We start from the raw sequence: 23,000 nt of genomic DNA, 5'->3' as shown, positions 1-23,000 counted from the left end.
CCCGACCCCTGCTCAATATAGAATATATGTATCTATATCACAGTAAAGGTACTGTTTCATAACAAATTGAGACCTTTTTTTATTCCTCCTGGATCAGCTTCCTGATTTTGCAACCACACCACCGTGTAAATCCTAGTACAGAAGAAAGGAGACAAGAACATGCAGCTGGAGGTAAGTATGAAAAGGGGGAAGGAGTGGTGGGACTCCCCCTTACAGCAGAAATACAAGCTTCCATCAGACTAAGCTGATTTTGAAATTTTACCTGAAAAGGCATTATTTTTGGTACCAGTCTCAGCTCTTATAACATATTTGCTCCTATCTCTTCAGCTTGGAAGGTAAAACTGGTTTGTTAGTCATTCAGTGATCTGGAATAGGACACCTGATGCAGGTTAAAAAGCAGCCCAGCAAACAGACAGACAAACAAAGGCTATACTTAGCATAGACCAAACCTTCAATCCAGATCTCCACAATGCTCAGAAGCAGAGGCATCAGAACAAGTGAGAGTGGGATTAAGCTGCTGGGGGGAACGCTTAAACTGCCAGCATCACCAAAAGAAATGCTTGTCACCCTACTGCTCAAGCCATTTTCAAATACTGCTTTCTAAAAATACCCTATTTTTCATGAGTATGAATACTTTCCATATTCAAACAATTCATCCACTTCTTTGCTTAAGTAAAGGACAAAGAAGAGTTATTATACAGCAACATTTACAGTTTCAAATTCTGCGTCAGCCTTTCAAATGACATGTACACGTGGTGATTTACAGGCAATTCAGTTTTATGTGAATTTACTTTTGCTTTACAAAATAAGCTACATATTCCAGGACTGCTTTATGCTTGGTCCCTTAAAATGTCACAGTCTATTTATTGTGCAAGGTAAAAGTGCTCTTCAACACCACAAAATGTCAGCTTGACAGTTTTACTTCTAGACACAATACAGTTTTTTATTGCAGTTAAAAAAAGTACTGATAAGAATAGCTGCAGTATTTGTAAAAAATTGTATTTTGTGTATGACAGACTGTTTCAACAAAAACGTAGCTTTCCTCTGTTACTGTTACCTGGCAGGACTGTGGAATGAAATCACCATATCCCAGTGTACCCAACCACAGATTAAAGAAAGAAGATGGAGGCAGGCTCTTGACAGATGACTTCCCTACATGAATCAAGGAATGTGATCTTGATGTAGAAAAATGCATTACCTCACACTCAGCAAAAGGTGATTAGCAGTCGGCAGAATTTGAGAAAATATAAACATTGTGATATGCTCCATATAGACAAGGCTAGAATTTTTTTAAAAAATAACCTTTGCTTTTATCAAAAAAGCCCTAAATTAACAAAAACACATTTGCAAACATCACCATAAAATTGTCTGTGATAATTTTGTCTTTTAAAGAGCTTCATGAACAAGAATATTATAAATAAATCAAAACCTGTATCACAGAATGCATCTGACCATTATTTCAATGAGATACAGGAGCAATTTCCATTCTTCTCAGAATGGGAACACCTTCTTTTTCCTTTCACATTCTACTTATGCAAATTTTTCTCATAAATTCAATTAAAACTATTTCAACATTCAAGAGAATTACAAATGCTGACAAAATTACCACCGAAGTTTCACAGACCTTAAACTACGGTTTTCAATGATTACACTGAATAGGAACACCACCAAGCAATTAGAGCCAGTAGGTCACGGGTAGGTAGGTAGGTAGGAATGCAAGCTATAATATTACATGAAGGCCCCTGTAAGACCACTCTTCTTGCTGACTTCACCTTTCAGGCAGTGCACTCATGCATGGCATGCACCTTTGACAGTAATTTTGTCTTACAGAGTCCCACCTTGCACTGCCCTGGGTTATGATTTTCAGTCCTTCTAAACATGTACTAGATTGGGCTGCACCTTGTACCAGAAAAGGGAACTGACTCCATCTGGGAGGGAGAAGACCTTCCTCCATTATCCTGTAATTTTTTTGTTCCAGTTTTGTCCACCACACAATAACACACAGAGCTTACATGAGCAAGACTAGTATAGCATGAGAATAAGTGGCTGAAGACTGGGAAATGCTTAAGTCACACTGCTGCCAAATAAGATGTGACAGTCTCAGGCTCAGTAAAACCTTGATAAAGGACAAATCCTAATCTACACTGCTGACAGAATGATATCCATGAAAACTGTAAGGCTGCAGTTTCACCACGAACAGGAAACAGTTAACAGCTCTCTGCAGTGTCACACCTTCACTCCCTCCATCTTCTTCCCTGTCTTCCTTTGGTTACCAGCCATCTCCTCTACACTGGCTCTGCTACTCATTGGTCTTCACAGACCCTACTCAATGCACTAACCCAGCAGAAAATCTTCCACTTGTTTTGACTGGGTTAGCTTGCTGTTAGTGTGGAAATTAAATAAGGTAAGAAACAGAAAAAGGACCTTCCCTCTCCCATGGCACTGACATATTAAGCCAGCTCAGTGACCATGGAATCATATTATGAAAGTGAGAAACAACCCCTCACAGAGGCTAAACACCACCATCACACCATCCTCTTTTCCAAGTGGAATGTACACTTCAGCTAGCTTTGACTAGCCTGTACTTTAAAAAAAAATAATTAAACAGGAAATACAGACCTATTTAGACCTTCACAAGGAATTATACTACCAAAACAAAGCTACACTACACATACCATTCTCACTGATAAAAAGAAGTGAGAGGAAGAAAACACCATATATCACATAACATCACTTATGTCCTTTGAGATAGCATTAGCAACACTCAGATGTTACAAGAAAAGCTGTAAGAATTTATACAGAATAAAATTAAGCATCCCCCCCCACCTCCAGCCTTTCTATTTCAAATCAAAACTTGAAAAGTAAGTCTATATCTAGACAAGATACCAAGATTGCACACTGCAAGTTAAAAAATACCATTTATTTAAGATAAGTTACTGCTTTTATCTAATTTAAAGAGGTGCTATTTTTAAATAGACTATGCTATGATTAAACTTTCTAGATAAGTCTGTATTATCCACACTCCCAAACTATGGAAGTTCTCTGGCTGCTGTACACAGATTCTGCACACAGTTTACAGAAAATGAAAACCAGAAGTTAGCAGAAACAAGAGTTCAGTCCTCCTTTTGACTTACACCAAACACCAACAAATATTTTACAGTGAAGAGCATGGCAAACCTTTACTAGCTAAAACAAAAATGACAACTAAAGCAATTGCTTAATTGCAAAGTAAAAGTTATGTATTGACAACTCTCGATTGTAAATACTGTAACTGAAAGTTAGCAAAGCAATTACACAACCAGATAGCTCTCTGAAGACCACTACTGGTCCAAAAAGCAGACCTGCACAGCTAGTCACCTACTGGAAACACTGCTAGATTTTCCTTAGCTTCATTTCTCTTTAACCAAGTAATAAGCGATAGAACAAGAGGTAACAGCCTCAAGTTGTGCCAGGGAAGATTTAGACTAGATGTCAGGAAGTATTTCTTTACAGAACGGGTTGTTAGGCGTTGGAATGGGTTTCCCAGGGCAGTGGTGGAGTCCCCATCCCTGGAGGTGTTTAAGAGTCAGGTTGACACAGCGCTGAGGGATCTGGTGTAGTTGGGAACTGTTAATGTCAGGTTAACGGTTGGACTAAATGATTTTCAAGGTCCTTTCCAACCTAGTTGATTCTGTAACTCTGTGGGGCAAACTTTGACAAAAAAGACTGCAGCATAACTTTAAAACTGATATAATAAGTTCTTCTAGTCTTCCATGAGAGAGGAGAATCTCTGGAATCTTTGGGTGTGCTAAAAATTATTTTCTCTTATGATTTTGGTTTTTACATATCAGTCTGTACATTCTATTATTCAATGTCTCTTAAATAGGACTCAAAATTTATATACCTCTCCCACTTGCTGTTCAATAATTTGATGGGCCAGTTCCTCTATGGTTGCCATGATCTTTAATCACCAGAATTTCCTGTCAAAGAAAGGAAAGAAGATGCTTAACATCTATAGCCTCAAAAGTAAAAATATCTTAGGGAAAACAGAGTTTACATAAGTATGTTCATAGTTGTCTGAAGGTGTCACCCCTCCAGAATTTAAAGTTTGATTATACTATAAAGGTAAGAATTTGTTTTCTACTTGTAAAATTCTGTATCCTTTTACTCAAATAACACACATGGACACTTGCTATTTTTCCTCCACTGACTTCCCAAAGAGTAACAAAATAATAAACTTCCTGTGAGAAGTGTATTACTGACCATGACATCAGCAGGGACATAATTTACATCTTAAAAAATGGAACAGAGCCAGTTTTCTTAATATAAAACAAGGGGGTGAAATCCAACTTCTTAGCTCATACTGATTTTTAGTATTAATAGGAGTGCTTGAAGGTCAATTTTGTAATTAATAGGAGAAACTACTTGGGAGGCAGAAAATAGACATGTCTAAAAAAAGATGCTGTTTTGTTATCAATGCTGTAGTTACAGCATAAGAAGTCCAAATCTGCATAAGAATAATTTTGTAGGATTTAAGAGACACTACTACATTAATATAAATATACAGTATAAAGTATTCAGATGTATGCCTTGTTTGTCTGGGTATTGATTTACAAATATTCACCAGACAGTACTTAAAAGGAACATATACAAACTATGAAGCACCATAAACACTTAATTTTCCTGACAAAAGCTGTATTTAAAAAAACTGTAACGCATACTTCTTATATGAACAAAGACAGTACTCTTACACTAAAGGATTTGCCTAGGTACTAAATATGCTTTGTTTCATATATACAATGTACTCAGGTTATAGAGCCTCCTCATTGCAGACAAAGTTATAAATATGTTTAATACCAACACACATATTCCTGGATTAACATAAAAATAAACAGTGTCAGCATAAAGGATTTTTTACACAGTATAGAAGATTTATTTATTTATTTAATAAGCAGAAATGGTGCTGTGTAAGCATACAAAAAGTTAAAATAGTAATGAAAGTAGTTACATATGTAGAAAAGCAGTATATACAGCTGGTACGTTTTCACTCTAACTTTGCTAGAACTCATACAAACTATTTCCTACCCCAGTTCTCTCTAAACTTTCCTAATCAACTATACAAATAAAAATGTTAACTCGTTTTGAAGCTCATTCTGCTCTTATAATTGCAAAGAGAGCTCCTCTTTTGACTAGGGCAAGAACTCTAGGCCTTGGAAGTATGCAGAGCAGTATGTTAAACCCTGATCGATGTGTGGAAGGGAAGGCTACAGAAATATTTGGGCAATGTAGACCATTCTAAATCACCCACCAGCATGCTGCATGGTTAGTTAAATTAAGACAAAAGATGGCAGGCATATGCATAAAACATGAAACTGAAGCTTATGTTGAAAAGCATTATCTCCTTAGAAGATCCAATAAACGTCAGCACCCCTGCAGGAGCCATCTATTAACCAACTTCTGCATGCAGTGAGCTGCAGCACAATCACTATTCAAAGAGCACTTTCAAGTCAGCCAATGCATTCTATCAGATGTTGTCTTCTTTTAAATAAAGTAATTGCTATCAACAAAATACTGCACTGTTTACACACACAATGCCAGAAATTGGTACTACTTCATTAGAGGGAAAAAAAAAAAAAAAAAAAAAAAAAAATCTCAAAAGCAAACCAGTGAACCATTTAGTAAGACAGGCACTTTTGGGTAAGAGAGATGTACTTTTTGCAAAGAGTTATTTCAGAGGAAGATCTTAGTGCTTCATCACAATTTGACGTACCAGAAATATTGTCCATAGCATGGTAATTTGCAAAAAAATAAGAGTAAACTAAGTAAAATGCTGAAATTCTAGTCTGATCTCAGAGCTGATCCTGCTTTGAGTGGAATTTTGACTAGAGAACCTCCTGATGTCCTTTCCCACGTGGAATATTGTACAACTCAAAACTACACTACTTAGCTACAGGAACAGCAAGTGTTGCTTCCAATTACAAAAAATCCCTAATATTTTGAAAATGGTTTCATTTGCAAAATCTTTTGACTGCCTCCATATAAGTCTACTGTGCAGATATTTCCAATGACACAGTAAACAATTATCTAATTTTAATGTGTTACTTCACGAGTATCTAGTTTAAAGAAAGCTTAATTTGAGCAGTTTAAACCAATTTTATGGAGAATACATGTTCTGCTGTGTTAGTCTTTTGAGACAGAAGTAACATCTACCATTCTGCAATCACTGTCTAGCATTTTCTACATTATTTTCCCCAAAGAAACCAGACTACATCAATACCATCTTTCCATCAGAAAAGCAAGACCTATAATCGTTCCCATAACAAAGTATGGCTATAACCTTCTCAATTTTAGTCATATTTACCAACAGAGCCTATGGCTACTTTATTTTATGCACTTATAAAACTCTTAGTGTTTCAGCCTTCCAACAAGAATACTGAATACTAATTATTACTGCTATAGCTGTGTTGCACCAACTCAGCAGCACATGAAAATTAACAATACAGCACAGTGAAAAGAAAAGCTTAATTTATTGCTCATCTAGTAAAAGCTTGCAGTCAAATACTGAACTTGCACAGAAGGCAAAATCTGGAAAACAACTTTTACAGAAACTGATTCACACATGAATAATAAAAAAAAAGCTTCTTACCTATCACACCTGTGACACTGCTAAATTGTAATTAAAGATTTTCTTTAATATTCTCTATAATACAATTTCATGAAATTAACATTAAACTAGCATTTAAAAAAAACATTAACACATTAGTATTTTTGCCAAACTCATAAATGAAAGATGGAGAGATCTGATTTCTCCAAGCTTCCATGAGTACTTTGTCCACAGTCTTAACAACAAAGAAAGGTATTTTCTTTTTATGTTGCAGACTTTTTACTACCTTATTCAAAACAATTCTGTCACCAAAAAGGGCTAGCCCTAGTCTATCTCTTGGCCTGAATTTCCAACATCTCTCCCTGCTGCCAGCGCTGGTACATCTGTGACTTCACAGCCTGCAGCAAAGCTTTATTTTTGTCCGTGTTAGTTCTCAGCCCAAGGAATGACTTGCACTTGCTATATTACCATGCAAATGCTGCTGCTGTACCAGTGATGGAGGGGAACTGTAAATCACACCTTTCAACAGGAGTAGAAATTTACATCATCTTAAACCATCTAAAGTCTCCCATACTTTCCCACAACTTTATAAATTGTTGCAAGATGAGCCTTGGAGATTAGACACACTTATTATGGGATTTTACAGATGAATCTGGTGAAGAAACAATAAACAGAGGATGAAAAAAAGCCACAGGACAAAACAGGCAACACTTACGATGGTGAAGTGGCCTAGCAGAGACTTTTGGTCCATAAGCTAAAGTACTGTACAATTAGGAGACTAACAGAAATCTATCTTCTTTTCTCACCCCTTATTTCTAGGGAGGGTGTTATTTTCTAATTATGAGAACCTTAATAGTCAAAGCTACTTTTAAAAACAATGCAAAGAAATAAGTGCAGTCATATTTCACACATATGAGCTTATTTAGAGCTAACCCTCACATTTTCTCGTAGAAATACTCTTCAGTACAGACATTTCAACCTCTTACTAGATTTTAGTCCTCCAGTTAACAGATATTGACTGACCTTTTCAAGTCCCAACACAGAACTAAATAGCGTTTCATCTTTGATATGTTGGATTTTGTGTTCTTTGCCATACTGCCAAATCCTCACCAATAGCATGGAGAGAGTTTGTACAGGTTATGGTGCTAACACCTGTCTGTAACAATATCTCTCTCTTGTGAGCACAATGAATGGCTATGAGAGAGCAGGTATTTTTACATTATTAATTCGGAGGATTATTAATTCAGTGTTATAAAACAGAGCTAGTGAAATACTGAAAACACTCAGCTCCCTCAAATCCAGAAATGGCCATACGCATCCTTTATTCTTGCTGTTAGGAGCAATGTAAGTATACCCTGTTTTACTCTTAAGAGCAGTGGAAAAGGTTCTCTGGAAGAGATTCCCTGTCTTGATGATGTATTATTTTTGCTATTATTTTTGCAGGAATCTTAAATTACAGATGAGAAAAAAGTAGGAAGGAATTTGGAACAGAATAAGAGTTACTCAACCACAACCTCCAAGATGTACTCATATGTTTGAATACAGTATAAATACCCCCAAAATAAGCAAAATTAAAGAAAACCAAAAGAACAGTGGTAAGCAAATCTTTTGACAAATTGTTTATAATCAAGCTTCTTTAAAGGTGATGATTGGAAACAAAAAACTAATGAAATTACAAAAGACTGTGAAAGTCTGACTGGATTAATATTCCCTAAACAAGTGATGCTCCTACCCTTCACCTGTCAGAAGAATTCTACTGGTCAAAAATATTTTCTTTGAAATGTGATTCTTGGAACCAATAAAGAGAAATATGCGTTCACAAGAGCTTTCAAACCCAGCTACTTCTGGACTTGAAGAAGGTCACCTCTCCACTCAAAGCACCTTCAGGAAGGTTTTTCTTAACAGCTATAATCTTTAGAGACTTGTAAATGGCACCACTCAGAAAAAAAATCCCTCAAGTGTAGCAACATTCAAGCTTCTGTCATTAAGGGCCTCTACCACCACATAAAGACAGCTTTTAAGAATGCTTCATTGTAGCCTGACAGTGCATCTTAGAAAAATTATTCGCTTTTATCAGTAAGTAGTTAACAATAAAAACTGAGAAAGAGTGAAATACAACTTGAAACTCCATAAATTCTTGATCACAGTAGTGAATTCACCAGCTATGAGCTTCAAGCACGAATTCCATATATCCCAAACCTGTTGAAACACAGAAACCTCAAACCAAAGCAAAAGTTTTTCAGTTGCTCACCCAACCATTCTGTGCTGCTAGTTAGATCATCCCACAGCTCAGAGGCATGCTTCTGCAGTGTTGTCTTGGTAGGAAACAAAAAGATGGACCTTCCAAATCAAGACATGTGTGCTTTAAGGAATTACTTTGCACCTGCTAGTTAGTTCTCCTAAACCAGACATGACTGCCCACACAGCTAAGATGTAGTAAAACAAGTTAGCTTAAAAACTGAAAGACATTAAAACTAACGGTTTTTACCTTGCAGTAAAGCAATGAGAGATTACACATGTATTCAACTACGATGCTCCAGACGTCAGGAAACTAACTCTGAGAGAGACACAAACCAGTAGAAGTGAATTTTTGAAGCTTTATCTGAAAGAGTCATCTGACTCTCATTTGAACTAGACTTGTGTGAACAGAGTACTTGAAGCACAGAAACAAGACAGAACTCTGATAATGAAGAGGAATCTGGAGCATTGGTTGAGGCTATCCTATCTCTTCAAGCTGCCTGGAATAAGCACAGGGAAACAGCCCACAGATGCAGAACCAGCTGTCAAAGCTGGACAAATCATCTGACCATGAGCACACGGGACATACATACAATGGAAAAGGAATATACTCATTTGAGTGAGAATCTGCAACTACTACACTCAGACCACAATAGTTGCTGTATAAAACTGAAATAATTTTTTTTTAATAGTTTGCATGGACTGTTAACATCGTTTCCTTAGCTCTGGATACTACTTACTACTTAGATAAAAACATTAACACTGTCAGTGGTGTTCTTGCTACAACTGTATTACTGGTGACTGTACTGGGTCTGGCTGAGCTGGAATTGGTTTCCCCTACAGCAGCCCTCACGGTGCTGTGTTCTATGCTGGGAGCTGGCAGGGTGTTGATAGCACCCTGGTGTTGTGGCTGCTGCTGAGCAGTGCTTACACAGCACCAAGGCTCTTGCCGACATTTTTCCCCCCAGTGGGACAGGGTGGGTAAGATCTTGGCAGGGGACACATCCAGGACAGCTGACCCGAACTGACCAAAGGGATATTCCAGACCATGTGACGTCTGCTCAGTACAAAGCTGGGAGAAAGGAGGAAGGGGGTGGGGTCACCCTTGGTCCTCCGAGGCAACCACTACGCGTATTGGAGCCCTGATCCTGAGAACGCCCTACATCGCCTCTTCATGGGAAGGAGAGAATAAATCTGTTTTGTTTGGCTTCCACGTGCAGACCTTTGCTTCGCTTTGCTTATATTAAAACTGCTTTTGTTTTACCCACAAGGGTTGGTCTATCTTATTTTCTTTCCCCTCTTTGCCCTGTTGAGAAAACAAGGGGAAAAGGCGGGGGAAGTGATAGAGCGACTTGGTGGATACCTGGCATTTAGCCAAAGTCAAACTGTAGCAATGGAAAATTTCTGGAGAGAAGCTGGTAGAGAAACAGCATACACTAGCTCTGGATAACTTAGAAGATACCCTGAAAACCATATTGGTAATCAATATAAATATTAAGCAAACCACCTCTGACATGCAGTTATTATAACCTATATGCAACAATCCATTGCCTAGAAAAATATTACGATTAAAGTACTGCAGTAGCATAAAGTGTGTGCATATGTATGTGTGTGTATATATATATATATATATATATAAAATTCAATTTCTGGGACTCAAGTAGGATAATCACAGGGACAGAATATGTCAGCATACCTTTAAAATTCTAAAAAAAAATATCTTTCGACTAACACAATAACTAGGTTCCTTCCTAGATGTAATTCATATCAGTACCAACTGACAACTGCTACATTAAAAAAGAGCTATGAAACCAATTTTTTAAAGTAGTGTTTACTACAGTAATTGATGCATTGGAAGACTGTACTCAGTTTTTCCGCATTTTCATGCATACATTAGAACTTGGAAATTTGAGGCCTGTTTTGATGTGACACTAATCATCCTACTGGATTTTTTTTAGAAAACCTGTCACTTGAACTAAATGAAGAGGGTATTAGTTCTTCACATTTTTCCGTTGAAGTTTTATCATTCAAATCTATCACTAAATAAATTTTAAAAATATATACAGTTGAGGTTTTTGGCATGAAGCACCAACCTGGTAAAGCCTTATTTATTTCACTACAAATTCAGTTTTTTAGGGTATTAATCTTGTGATTACATGTTTTTGAGGATATACTACAGAGGTGTCTGGAGTTCATAAACCCATTTATGTAGAAGCCATGAAATTTTAATTGCTTTGATTCACAAATTGTTAAGTTTAAAAGCTCAAGAGTTAAGTTAGAAACAGTCCTATTATAGGCAGATAATGTAGTGGTTTACACTGTTACAATGCTACATTTTTAAACTTCTGTAGTAAAACAAACCTGTAAACAAAACTAAACTAAATGCCAATATATCCACCTGGTGGTTTGGGTTGGTTTTTTTTTTTAATCACTTCTTAGGACTGATATACATCTGGTCTGATCTGCAAAGTTATACTGATTATGAAGTTAGGATCTTATGCTGGCTCCACTTCAGCAGGTGAAATACCTTTGTGTACAAAGAAACAAGTAGTATATTAATACTCCTTAGCAGTCAGTCCCACTGCAGCTCTTGCTAGTGAGTAAAGTACTGATTCAAATTCTCAGAATCAGGCAACCAGTCTGAAACACTGGTCAGACTTTAACAGTGCTTATAAGCAGAAGCATCATAGCTTGGAACACTCTACTGAATTAATCCCCCGTCTCATCATTTCCCTTGAAGTGTACATGTGGATGGATGAGCTACTTCTGAACTGGTTGCTGAAATCACCAGAGTAGAGCAATATTCTGAAGTTTGTCTTTACCACTTGTGTTAGAATGTCATGCAGTTAACGAGTACTGCTCAGCAACTGGATCAACACCACCTCGGGCACCTGTATATTATAGGTGGGATGAGAGCTAGGAGTGCTAACTGTCAGGAGTTGCACTGAGGTCCTTGATTATGTAACAAAAGCTCTTGAAGAGTGTAAAATTTTGGCCCAAGTGATACCTGCTAACTGATGACTGAGATGGTGCTAATTGCTGTAAGGTGCCTCAGACAAGAATGCATCCAAGGACGTAATTTTTTCAACTGTGATGGGTACATCCTGGGGAAGGCAGAGAAACCAACAGACACCTGTGGTAGTCAAAGAAAGCTGAGAAACTCTACAGAGCAACGAGCCAAGACAAGGCCACACAGGAAAAAAATCTCAAGAGTTCACAGAAATTACACTAGAACACCTCTTCTACAACCACTAGGGACCACCACAGACAACTGAAAACCCCCATGGAAGCCCCTCAGAGACCCCCAAATTTTAGTACACTTGCACAATGTATTAACATGTGCATTGGATCCTCCGGAAATAGATGTGTACTTCTGGGGAAGGAATTACATTAATATTAATTTCTGTTATTGTATATAATAAGTGTGCTTTTGTCTTTCGACATGCAGGTTAGGTGGAATGATCCCCCATGCATCCAGCCCTGCAATAAAGAATGCCTGCCTTCTAGAACTTTAACCTAAGTCTTAGGGGTTTCTTTTGAGACCGGACTTACAGTAACACGAGGAGCTGGAATTTCTGTGGACTTTAAGGCAAGACTGTGAATGACTAGTTTCTCTGACACTTGCAAATGTCATGTTCAACTACATCCTAAAACAAAAGCTAATGAAGATCAGGTTCCTCCCTCATTTACCTGATATGGCATAAGTAAGACTATGGCTCATGCTGATGCACAACTTCATGCACTGCAAGTACATCCTTTGTAACCAGTGTGATTTGTAATTACATACATTGAAAAAGTGATACAATTTACAGAATTATTCCCTTATGTTTTCTCTTTTCTCATAATGTGAAATTAAAGGGTATTATCGACAAGAATTTACAGATCAATTAATTTCAAGATGCATAAACATTCAGTAGTAGGTTCTTTTGAGTGCTGTTGCTTTATTTAACTTCGTTAACACTAAACATCAGAGCACTAACTGACAAATCCAGTATTGGTAACAATGGTAATCTGTACTGAAATGCCTTAACTTAAATCACCTCTAATAAGCCATGTGACTTTGCTCTGAAGAGCATGTATACTGGTGAAAAAACTCACCAACTTCAATGTTTACATGATAAACTTCCAGTCACCATTTCATGCCAGAGCTCAACAGAATCACACAGAATCATCTAGGTTGGAAAGGACCTTGAAGATGCTCCAGTCCAACCTTTAACCTAGCACTGACGGTTCCCAACTACACCATATCCCTCAGCACTATGCCGACCCAACTCCTGAACACCTCCAGGGATGGGGACTCCACCACCTCCCTGGACAGCCCATTCCAACGCCCAACAACCCGTTCTGGAAAGAAATGCTTCCTAATATCTAGTCTAAACCTTTCCTGGTGTAACTTGAGGCCATTCCCTCTTGCCCCAACTGCTGAAATGGATAGCTGAAACAGGCATTCCTATTCCACTCCCCATTTTTGCTTTATTATTTCAACTCTTCTTATTCTGGCATTGGTATACACAAAATGTTGTGAGGAGTCAGTTCAAGGAACTGAACTGGCAGAAACCTCTTTCTTATCTGTGGAATCAGGGCTCAGTTTCTAAGGAGTTTGAACAGAATTACAGCTCATCCTTGGGGAGAAGATCCTTCTCACCCTGACCAATCTATGGTGGTTTTGACCACACACTAGGACAATTAACTCACTAAAAAGAGAGAAAACTAAGCCGGCAGAAATGCATGAAACATCTGCTAGGTAAACACATTGAACTAATTAACTTTGCGGTCAGATAAAGTCCATCACAGACAAAAGGGAGAACATATTAAGAAGTCAAGGGAGGGAGGAAAAAAAAGGAAGATTAAGGCAAACCTCCCTTTCCATTGCTGTAGTTGGAGAGCTGATAATTCAGGTCAACTGCACTGTGCAACTATACCCTTTATTTTCAGTCTGTCCAGCTGCCTGCCTGCTGCAGCTCACTGTGGAGTGAGACAAACTCCACTTCCAGTTGTGCAAAGCAGCAAGGCTGCCTCTTTAAGCAGTAGCTACCTGTTAGGCTGTGCATCTTGATGCTGGAAACAGAGGGGTGGGACAGGTCAAGGAGAACTGGCTATCAGCAAATTCTAAGCTAACTCTGGGACAGATGTAGAAAATGCCTTTTGCTTACCTAAGGTATTTATGCTATACTTCACATCAGGTATACTTATTCACTCTTTAAGAGATCCTTGCAAAGAATTAAGTGGAAAAAATGTTTTAGTTTTTTTTCTTCTATTATGTAAACTTTCAAATTTAGCATATTTTTCATGTTTTTAAAAGCTTCTTTTTCTGAGTTAATCCAGCCAGCATTCCCAAAGGCTGAATTGTTTCATGGGAAATGAATACATTCTAAACTCTGAGCTATCTGAAATTGGGAAATATTCCTTAAAAACTTTAGAAGAAACCTTCATTTCCCAGTAAAGAGAAAGATTTAAATTAACTATTGCCACAGTCTGAGTTTTGATCTTCAATAACTGGAAGTAATCTTCAAGGTGTTTGCATCTAACGTGAGTCTTCCTGATTTCAGAAATGCTTCTTTTTCCCATACTTGACCAAACCATGCCACATACCTTCAAAGTAGACATCAGGCAACATGCAAAAAATGGGTTTTATTGCTAGGATAGAAAAGAAGTAGACTGAGTCAAATAATTGATGGTTTCTTGCTTGAGAATGCTTTGTACTCCTTTTAAAGAGAATGAGACATATCATCACAAATTATAACTTTATCCAGATGCTAGTTAAAGACTGCTAATCACATGTATATTTCCTTTCTAGAGTTACCTAAAATAATGAAAGGATAAGAGCTGGAATTCTAAAAGAGACAAGAAAACACAACATGAAAAAATGTACATACTTTTTAGGATCTTCTTTAAAACTGTAGTATTAGTTATTACTCCAAGAGGGGGAAGAAGAGTCAAAGCTCCTGCCAATGAACCAAGCACTCAGTTGCAGCAAACACTACTCAATTAAACTTTGCTTCATTCATGCCTCACTTTGAATACTCTTTCAAAATTTTCTTCCCTCACTGCATGAACAAGTGAGTCTATAGTTGCTTACAGCAATTATTGGTTTTCCTTTTACACACCAGACTTAAGATCTTTGCCTTTACTTTTACCATGAAGGTTCTGAAAAATGAAGCAAGAAGAAATGCTCTGTCCCATGACCATTTAGCTAATGATACTGTTCACTGCTTAAGCTCTTACTCCTTCTACAACTTTTTACAGATCTGCCATTAAGACTGGAAACACTCACTCTAGAACTCTACAAAACAAATATGTAACCTTCCTTCAATTTGTCTTAAAGGAGATGTGCTGCTCACAATGTCAAAACTAACAACATTTAGACTGTCAGCATGATTAGGTCACTACATCTCCAACTGTCCAATATACTCTACTTTTGTTTCCTTAGTCTGTGATGATCTGTTTGTGTATTTTCTCATTAGTGGTGAACTGCTGGGACCAGGGAAAATCCCTTCTTAAAAGATACCCAACACAGTAAGGTTGCTCTAAGTACAGACTAACACCAGTATTAGCATCTGTATTTATACTGATTAGACCTGCTTTACAAGCGTAATCACTGCATTTGTTCTCAGTTATTTCGAGTGCCTGACAGTATTACTTCCTATGTAATTAAATAAAAGAATTAAGCTCTTTCAAAAACCTTTGAAAAAGAAACTCAGAGACAGAATTATATATCCATCTTTTCTTTTCAAAACCACAATCGCCTAACCCTATTAGAAGTAGCATCTAAAAGCAGGTGTTTTGACAAAAGATGGGCATTAGACTTCCTCTGTATTACAGTGCATTTATTGCATATTTCTTCAACATTCAGACTCAAATGAAATGCAACTAGAATCTCTTTCTGTATGTAAATCCTATAAAAATATTGTTAGTTTATGCCCCTAGTAAATGAGTTCATGAGTGTTCTTGGCAGGATGAGTCAGAATTACTTTTAAATACATCACTATCAGCAGCATTAGCACAAACTTGGTGTTGAAACTGGCATCACTGCTAATGGTCTCCCATTGTTACTTTAGATACCCACTCCATGAGCCACTGCATCAGTGGAAAACTTTCATTAGCTTGCACTAATTTAACCACTCTTCTCTACTTTTTTCTCAGTTTTTATGTGCCAGTTTTCCCCAACATTTTAGTCAAACTAACTTCGGAAAGCCTTACTTTTTAAATAGTTTTTGGCTTACTTCAACTGAAATGGGTTAGGAAACATTCCCACGAGAACAGCCAGCAGTTTTGAGGGCTGGTAATCAGCACTAACCTCTCCACTAGTACAGTTATACCCAGAAGACATCAATATTTAACTCACACCCTTCTCCAGGGACAAAAGTTACACAACTTTAATTGTCCTAGCAGGAAGTTCCTACTAATAGTATTTCAAAATATTATACCAGTACAGACCAAGGACTTAAAGAGCAGTAGCACAAATATTTCTTTATATTTGGGGTCTCCATTGATATAAATGGGAATATCTCTTGTTCTATTATATTGCACTGCTGGTATAGCTGCCCCACTATTAAGTACCTTTATTCTGATTTAACACCCTTTAAATGAGTAAGAGCAAACCGCATTGGTATAAAGATACAACATGAGAAAATTCTGTCCACCCCAGCGGTCTTCAGTTTACTTTTTTAAAACAAAAAATTCATAAACCTGGCCAGTGTAGTTTTACTGATGCAAAAACAATGCTTGTAAAAAACTTACCCTGCTGGCACTGTCAAACCAGTTTGACTGTGTAAGTACAGAATGCGCAAAGATTCTGGTAATGATTATGTAGATGTATGTAATGTGTGTTAATATGAGGGTCTTCCCTAGATTAAATCCACCTGTAGAAGATCAGATGCACATTTAAACTAATAAAGTTACATAAGAACTTTCTAGATACTTTTGAGGTACAGACATGTTAACTAGTTATGACTGCAGAAGTTACTGTGAACTTTAGTTTCTGTTCTTATATCACAGTAAGAACAAATAAAGGAAGATCAACGTGACTTTTTAGGAAAGCTCAAATGGCTAATATAATGTTATGCTGGCTTTGTGTGGTGGAGTTTCTGACAGCAAGCGTAGGAGGCTACAGTGGTAGCCCCTTGTGAGAAGCTTCTTGAAAGCTCCCTCAGCTCCAAGTCAGACCCACCTCTGGCCAAGGCCAAGCCAGTTAGTGATGGTGCCTGCACCTCTGTGATAACATATTTAAGAAGGGGAACTGGGGAGGGGGTTGGGGGGACTCGTGAGTACGAGTCAGGACACCTATGTGAACACCAAGGTCAAGGGAAGGAAGGAAGAGGAAGGGGAGACGTGTGCCAGAGCAGAGCCCCCCCTGTATTCCATGGTGAGACAGCAGGACCACCCTCCTGACACCCATGGAGGTCACCAGAGGAGCAGAGATTCGCCTGCAGCCTATGGAAGACCCCTGGGACTCTGTAGGAAGAAGCAGCCCCCACTGCTGTAGGTCAGCACTGGGAGGACTGCAACACACGGAGGTGACCCATGCCACAGCATCTTGAGAAGATTGCATTCCGTGGGGAGGTCTCATGATGGAGAAAGTCGGTGGATCACTGTCTCCCAAGAGAGGGATGCCACGTGGAGCAGGGGGGAAGAATGCAGAGGATTGCTTCCCCCACACACACCTTGCAGGAAGAAGCAACAAACTGACTGCACCCCACCATCCTCTGCCCCTGTGCAGCTGGGAAAAGGAGGTAGAGATATTGAGGGGGGAAAAGCTGAGCCCCGGAAGAAGGGAGGGATGGGGGTGTTTTTAAGATATGGTAACACTTCTCACTGTCCCATTCTATCTTATAAGTGGTGTTGTCCTTAGTGTTTTGAACTGATGACCTTTTTCTTCCCCTAATGAGCATGTCTTTTGCCTGTGACCATAATCACCTGTCCTTATCATCATTTCTGAGCCTTTTGATCCACTTTTCTCCTTCCAGTGCTGAGAGGTAAAGGGGTCAGTGAAGGGCTGCGTGGCACTCAGTTGTCCTCTGGTCTCAAACCTCAACAAATGAAAAGCTAAATGGAAAAGTATTCCCTCTTATAAGAGACTGTCTTTATCTTTCTCTATAGTCATACTGCTTCAGTAGTAAATAATTCAACAGATCTCAGAGAATGAACTAAGGATATGCTATTTTAGATCAGGTCATCAATCACACTGGGCTTACAACTGCTCTGTACCTTAAAATGGAAACTAGTCCTTCATTTCCATTCTCAAACTCATCATGTACTAATTAAGAATTTAACCTAATATGTGCCAAACTTAAATACCTACACATAAAATAGAAAGCACAATCCCTCTATGATTAAAAGTGCCAGAGTTAGGGGATTCTGTTACTTGTTTTAAGCACTAAGACTGCTTTATACTTCAGAATAGTATTCTACAATGCTTTATAAATAAAAAGCCAAGGAATCCAAACACATTTGTGAAACAACCCTACTTTGCTCAACATACAAGAAAAGCTCAATGAACATGGCAAGCCAAATGAGCTATTCTTGGATTATCGTTCTATAAGCCATATTGCTCAAGATGGTAGAACAGCTGGCAGACTTAAAGGAGTAACATTCTCTTTATCAGTGAACTGAAGAATATTTATGTGACTCCTGAAATCCAGTTAGGTTTATTAAATGTGCATGACATCAAGACTTAGAGAGTACATACGTAAGAGATGGGTAACAACAGGAAGCAGCTAAACCTGCAGGCAAGCAAAGGTAGGTGAGATGCTTGTAAAAGCATAAGGGAGTAATTAAAAGGTACACAGCAACAGAGAAAGATGCATTTGCAGGCATGCCTGTACAGTTAATTTAGAATGATGGCTCTCACTGCTTCTTCATGTAAGTGACTGCTACAGTGGGAGAACTGAGAAAACAAAATCACTAGGATAAATTTTCAGAAGTCTGTTGTGTCATTTTCATAGTTTGGGCCACCAAAGGGACAGTCTCACTTTTAGCCATGGGCTCCTGTCGCTTTTATCATGCCATCTCTAAAACCTGCCTGAACAGCTGCAGAGCTGATTCAGCTCACCAGCCCCACAAACCGGAGAGGAAGGAGGAGGAAAGACAAGGGGCCTGCCTGCAAGCTAAGTCCCCTCACACGGGCACTGGCTGCATGCCAGAGCTAGGTAAGGACACAGCCATTTAATCAGGTCAAGCTGCCCTGCATAATGTCAGCCATAGCCTGCATCTTCACCTGAAGCCTGCAAAATCCTGCACTGGTACAGAAAAAACCTCAAACTGGTTCTCTGCACCAGAGCTGAATCCGCACAATGAACCAGATGAGGAAGTTCATCCAACTGCAGACTTCCCCCTTCACTGGATTAGGTTCAACCAGGTCCGTTCTCCTACCTGGCACGCAAAGATTCTGCTAACACAGCATAGTGAGTGCAAACCCCTCTTTCCAAACACACTGAGGCATTACATCCACTACGGTGCAATTACAGCATTTCACAAAGAGGTAGCCCCACTCCTGGTTGACAGCTTTGTCTCCCTCTGCATTTGACCTTGTGGTTGCATAGCTGTAAGGTAAGCTCATCTCCTGAATTTATTCACTCTGCAGCTAACAGTTGCTATATGTCACACAAGGAAATGAGGTAAAAGCAGAAATAAGACCACTTCTTTTGGCAAAAGCCCATACTGTTATACCAGCTTATGTATAACATCAAATTGCTTATATATGTATGGTGTGAGATGACTGCTTGGAGTATTCACTGAACTACAGCCAGAGGTAGCTGATACATGAAAGCACACTATGGAAAGGACTTGCAGGCCTGTTCTACTACTAACTCTCCCCTTATAGCTTGCACAAGCTCATATCCACAGAAACTTCCTTCAGAAAAAAACCTACAGAGTTTCACTCACATCCTTCCAGTAAATCAGTGTATCAGATAAAAATATAACCTTTATAAATATCATCACTTGCATCTTCCCTTTTTTTCCTCTATCCACCCCACAGGATTAGATTTTGTTAGTTGGTGTGTATTTTTCTGGTTTTTAATTACTGTAAACATGTATATAAAGCACTCTGGAAAAAATACTCAGATAAATCTGTCAAGAGTGAAAGTGTTAGTTATGCTGACACACTGTCCTGTTTTGAAGGAAACATATTGCAAATATAAATGGGGCAGTTTTCACACCACCAATTTACTGCTAAGCTATAAACAGCAACCTCAACTTATTTGGAATGAAATAACCATTAATTTTAGCTAGTATGACAATAGCAGAGGGTTTGGCTTTAGCTTTTTGGTGATTTATGTTTTTCAAGTTTCTGGTTTAACTTCTTACAGTCAAATACATAGCTTGGTCCAGACTGTCCTACTTTCAAGCTGAACAAAAATAAGTTAAACAAATCTGAACAGCCTCTGAAAGAAGGCCTAGTCAAACAAAAAAACCCCAAACCTAAATATTGATACAGAAAGGCAGTTCTTAAAACCATAATCAGGAAGGAATGTACTTCCTTACAAAATCTGTCGTACTGCACCGTAAGATACATGGGACTCACTCAGAAAGCACAAGCAACCTTCCAGTCTCAGAGAAATGGAAATTAAGAGTTTGATTCATCAGAAGATAAATCCTTTGTTGCTCTAAGAGTTTGGCAGTACTATCTAACACAGTAATCTCTGGAATCAAAAGATGCTGACTGAAGGGTAAGAATATGGACAGGTCTGCATACACAAGAGTAAGAATTTAATTGTACCTTTGCAGCTTTATTCATCATTCTCACACTGATGAAATTCTCTTTTGCAGCTGCTTACCTAATGCAGTAGTGTACAGGCACAAGTTTAAAGTCCTATGAGCAACTTGAAACAGCACTGAGGAAAAAATGAGAAAAGTTTACCAGAAAGTAACTTGGGTATTGTTTCGTTTTCCCCAATGGTCACTGCTGGGTTGTATGCTACAGCCTATGTGTGACAAAAAAGCATATGCGGACAGCTGTGCCAGCCAGAGCCTGCAGCCCCAGCACCCACCCCAGCTGCTTACTGCTTCCTCACACCACATGCTAATACCTCTGCAGGTCTGGGAAAGCAGATACTCACATGAGAGCTCCCTGACCTGTATCAACCAAAATAACTCAGGTTAGCAAAGCTTACTATTAAAACTGCTTAAGCCAGTATGGCTACTGAAGCAGGAAAGGCACACATACCCTCTGCCAGCTGAGATCCACACTTAAGTCTGCCAGCAGAACAAACATGTACAAGTTAAAAAATTGACACTGCTCTGTTCCTTCTACACAGTTAAGCTTCCTAGAGGTTCTGGGTTTTTTTCAGAGATTTTTTTTACTCACACATTATACACAGGTTACTTTCTTCTGGGACACTGCTTTCCTTCACAAACTGTAAGGAAACTCCAGCAATTTCACTGGCTGCACAAACTTTAATTGAATAATAAATGAGCACACAATAAATGGAAACAAAACCTGAGTATCCGTATAAGGAACAAGCAAACTAATCTTACCAGTGTATTTAGAATTCACATTACAGATGAAAGACAGTTTTCACTGGACTAGCACATTAGCTTTAAGCATTCTGTAGTTATATTTTGCACGTGAACTATTTACCTGCATGCTACAGTATCAGTGGGTTTTCGTTCTGTTTTGGTTCCCCGTGCCCCACCCTCCCACACACTTTAACAACAGAATACAATCATGAAATAATTCACGTTGAAAGGTACTTCTGGATGGAGGTTGTCTGGCCCAACCCTTTTTCCCCCAAAGCAAGGTCTGTTTCAGAGTTACACATGTTGCTAAGGTCTTTGTTGTCAGAGGCTAAGAAATCTTGACCAGAAAAGTCAAGGTAGGCTTGGAAAAAAAAAAACCACCAACAAAACAAAACCCAATCTCCCCTTCTATCCCACAATCTAGCCAGGGCCACGGCTATTCTTAAAAAGACATCAGAACTATCACCAAATTTGTTCCCTTCAAGACAACATTTCACAAGAAAATACAAACAGAAAAAAAACCCCAGAAGTATTAGTAAGAATTGAGATGAAAAGTTAAAGCTAGTTAATTGATGTACTGCAAGCTCTTTTCTGTAATAAGCATCTTGAACCTGCAGAATCCTATAGATATAGCAAGTCGTGTTCAATCATCCAGCTAGAGCAGTCCGCATGACGGGCAGCAGCTGTGAACTGTACACCCCACCCAGTGGTGTCAGTTATGCTCCTTACATTACCATGCACGTGTACACAGAGAGCTGACCACCATCACATGGAAATACTTAGTCCTGTGATAAGAGAGGGTCTGCAGTGTCTCTGGAGAAAGGGGTACAGACAGACACAGTCAAACATTACACAGACTTTAAGACTTCCCTCAAACAAATGTCCCTAAGGAAAGTTGTAGAGCAAGGAGTATGCTGTGGGCTAAATACTGTTGAACATCTCATGTCACAATTGGCTACCATGGACTAACAGAGTGGGAAAAGTATTTATACAGTTCTTTTCAGGTACAAATGCAGTTACAGAAAAAGCCATCCAAAACTACGAAGTGTAATAGGGCCATCAGATGAACACTGCCTCCCACATGATACTTACATTATTATTTATACAATGCTGATTTCAAAACCAGAAAGCTGTTCTACAGAAAACTATTTCAATTTTTGCCATCTTATTTTTCTATGGTAGGCATGGATGCAACTCTTCCTACTACACCACTTTCCCAAGTCGACCTTGCTGATGATGGTATCAATAGCTTCAGATCAGAGATTTCATATATGAAGAATGCCCGACTCAGTTTTTCAAGAATCATGTCCACACACTCATCTTGCAGCAAAATCAGTATCAAAATACTTCCCCCCCCCATTGTGCAAGTTTATTTGCAAAACACATGCTATCTCCTCTCTTCCCTCCACAACGTGCAAATCTAAGTTTATCCTATAGTACAGAGCAGTGCGTTTTACACTTTAGACAGTATATTGCAGCAATGAGAAAAGAACCCACAAATCCAAATGATTAGAAGAAAACCCCCCCTCAATGAGACAAAATAAGGAACAGCGACAGGGTCACCTGCCCCAACAAAAATAATACTGGGTATTACACGGGACGTACTACCTTAACCCAAATAAACCCAGGCAGCGCCACAGATAACCTGAGAAGAGCGAACCAGTGGGGTGATGTGACTCAGCAAGCATGAAGTGGATGGGGGGTCCGGGGCGGGGGGGGG

The 23,000-nt window shown here is 38.7% G+C and overlaps 1 protein-coding gene across 6 annotated transcripts in view; it reads right to left on the bottom strand.

The window, feature by feature from the left end:
• The window catches only part of NR2C1 (nuclear receptor subfamily 2 group C member 1), a 55,517-nt gene extending 32,606 nt beyond the window's left edge, over nucleotides 1–22,911 (bottom strand). Inside the window, exons 1-2 of one of the 6 annotated variants that reach the window (XM_026865809.1) lie at nucleotides 22,889–22,910; nucleotides 3,884–3,959 (exon numbers count right to left, since the gene is read on the bottom strand). In XM_026865809.1, the coding sequence (XP_026721610.1) occupies nucleotides 3,884–3,937 (54 nt within the window). In that variant the 5' untranslated portion in view covers nucleotides 3,938–3,959; nucleotides 22,889–22,910. Of the gene's footprint in view, nucleotides 1–1,057; nucleotides 1,149–1,838; nucleotides 1,965–3,883; nucleotides 3,960–22,014; nucleotides 22,348–22,888 lie in introns of those variants that run through there. The other 5 variants (XM_026865840.1, XM_026865825.1, XM_026865848.1 and 2 more) reach the window with 5 other exon arrangements.
• Between the last annotated feature and the right edge of the window lie 89 nt (nucleotides 22,912–23,000).

The sequence above is a fragment of the Athene cunicularia genome (assembly GCF_003259725.1).
Source record: "Athene cunicularia isolate RWA chromosome 1 unlocalized genomic scaffold, athCun1 chr1_part2, whole genome shotgun sequence".
NCBI classification, from domain to species: Eukaryota; Metazoa; Chordata; class Aves; order Strigiformes; family Strigidae; genus Athene; species Athene cunicularia.
The sequence above is the reverse complement of the archived record's forward strand: the minus strand, read 5'-3'. Positions and strand labels throughout refer to the sequence as shown.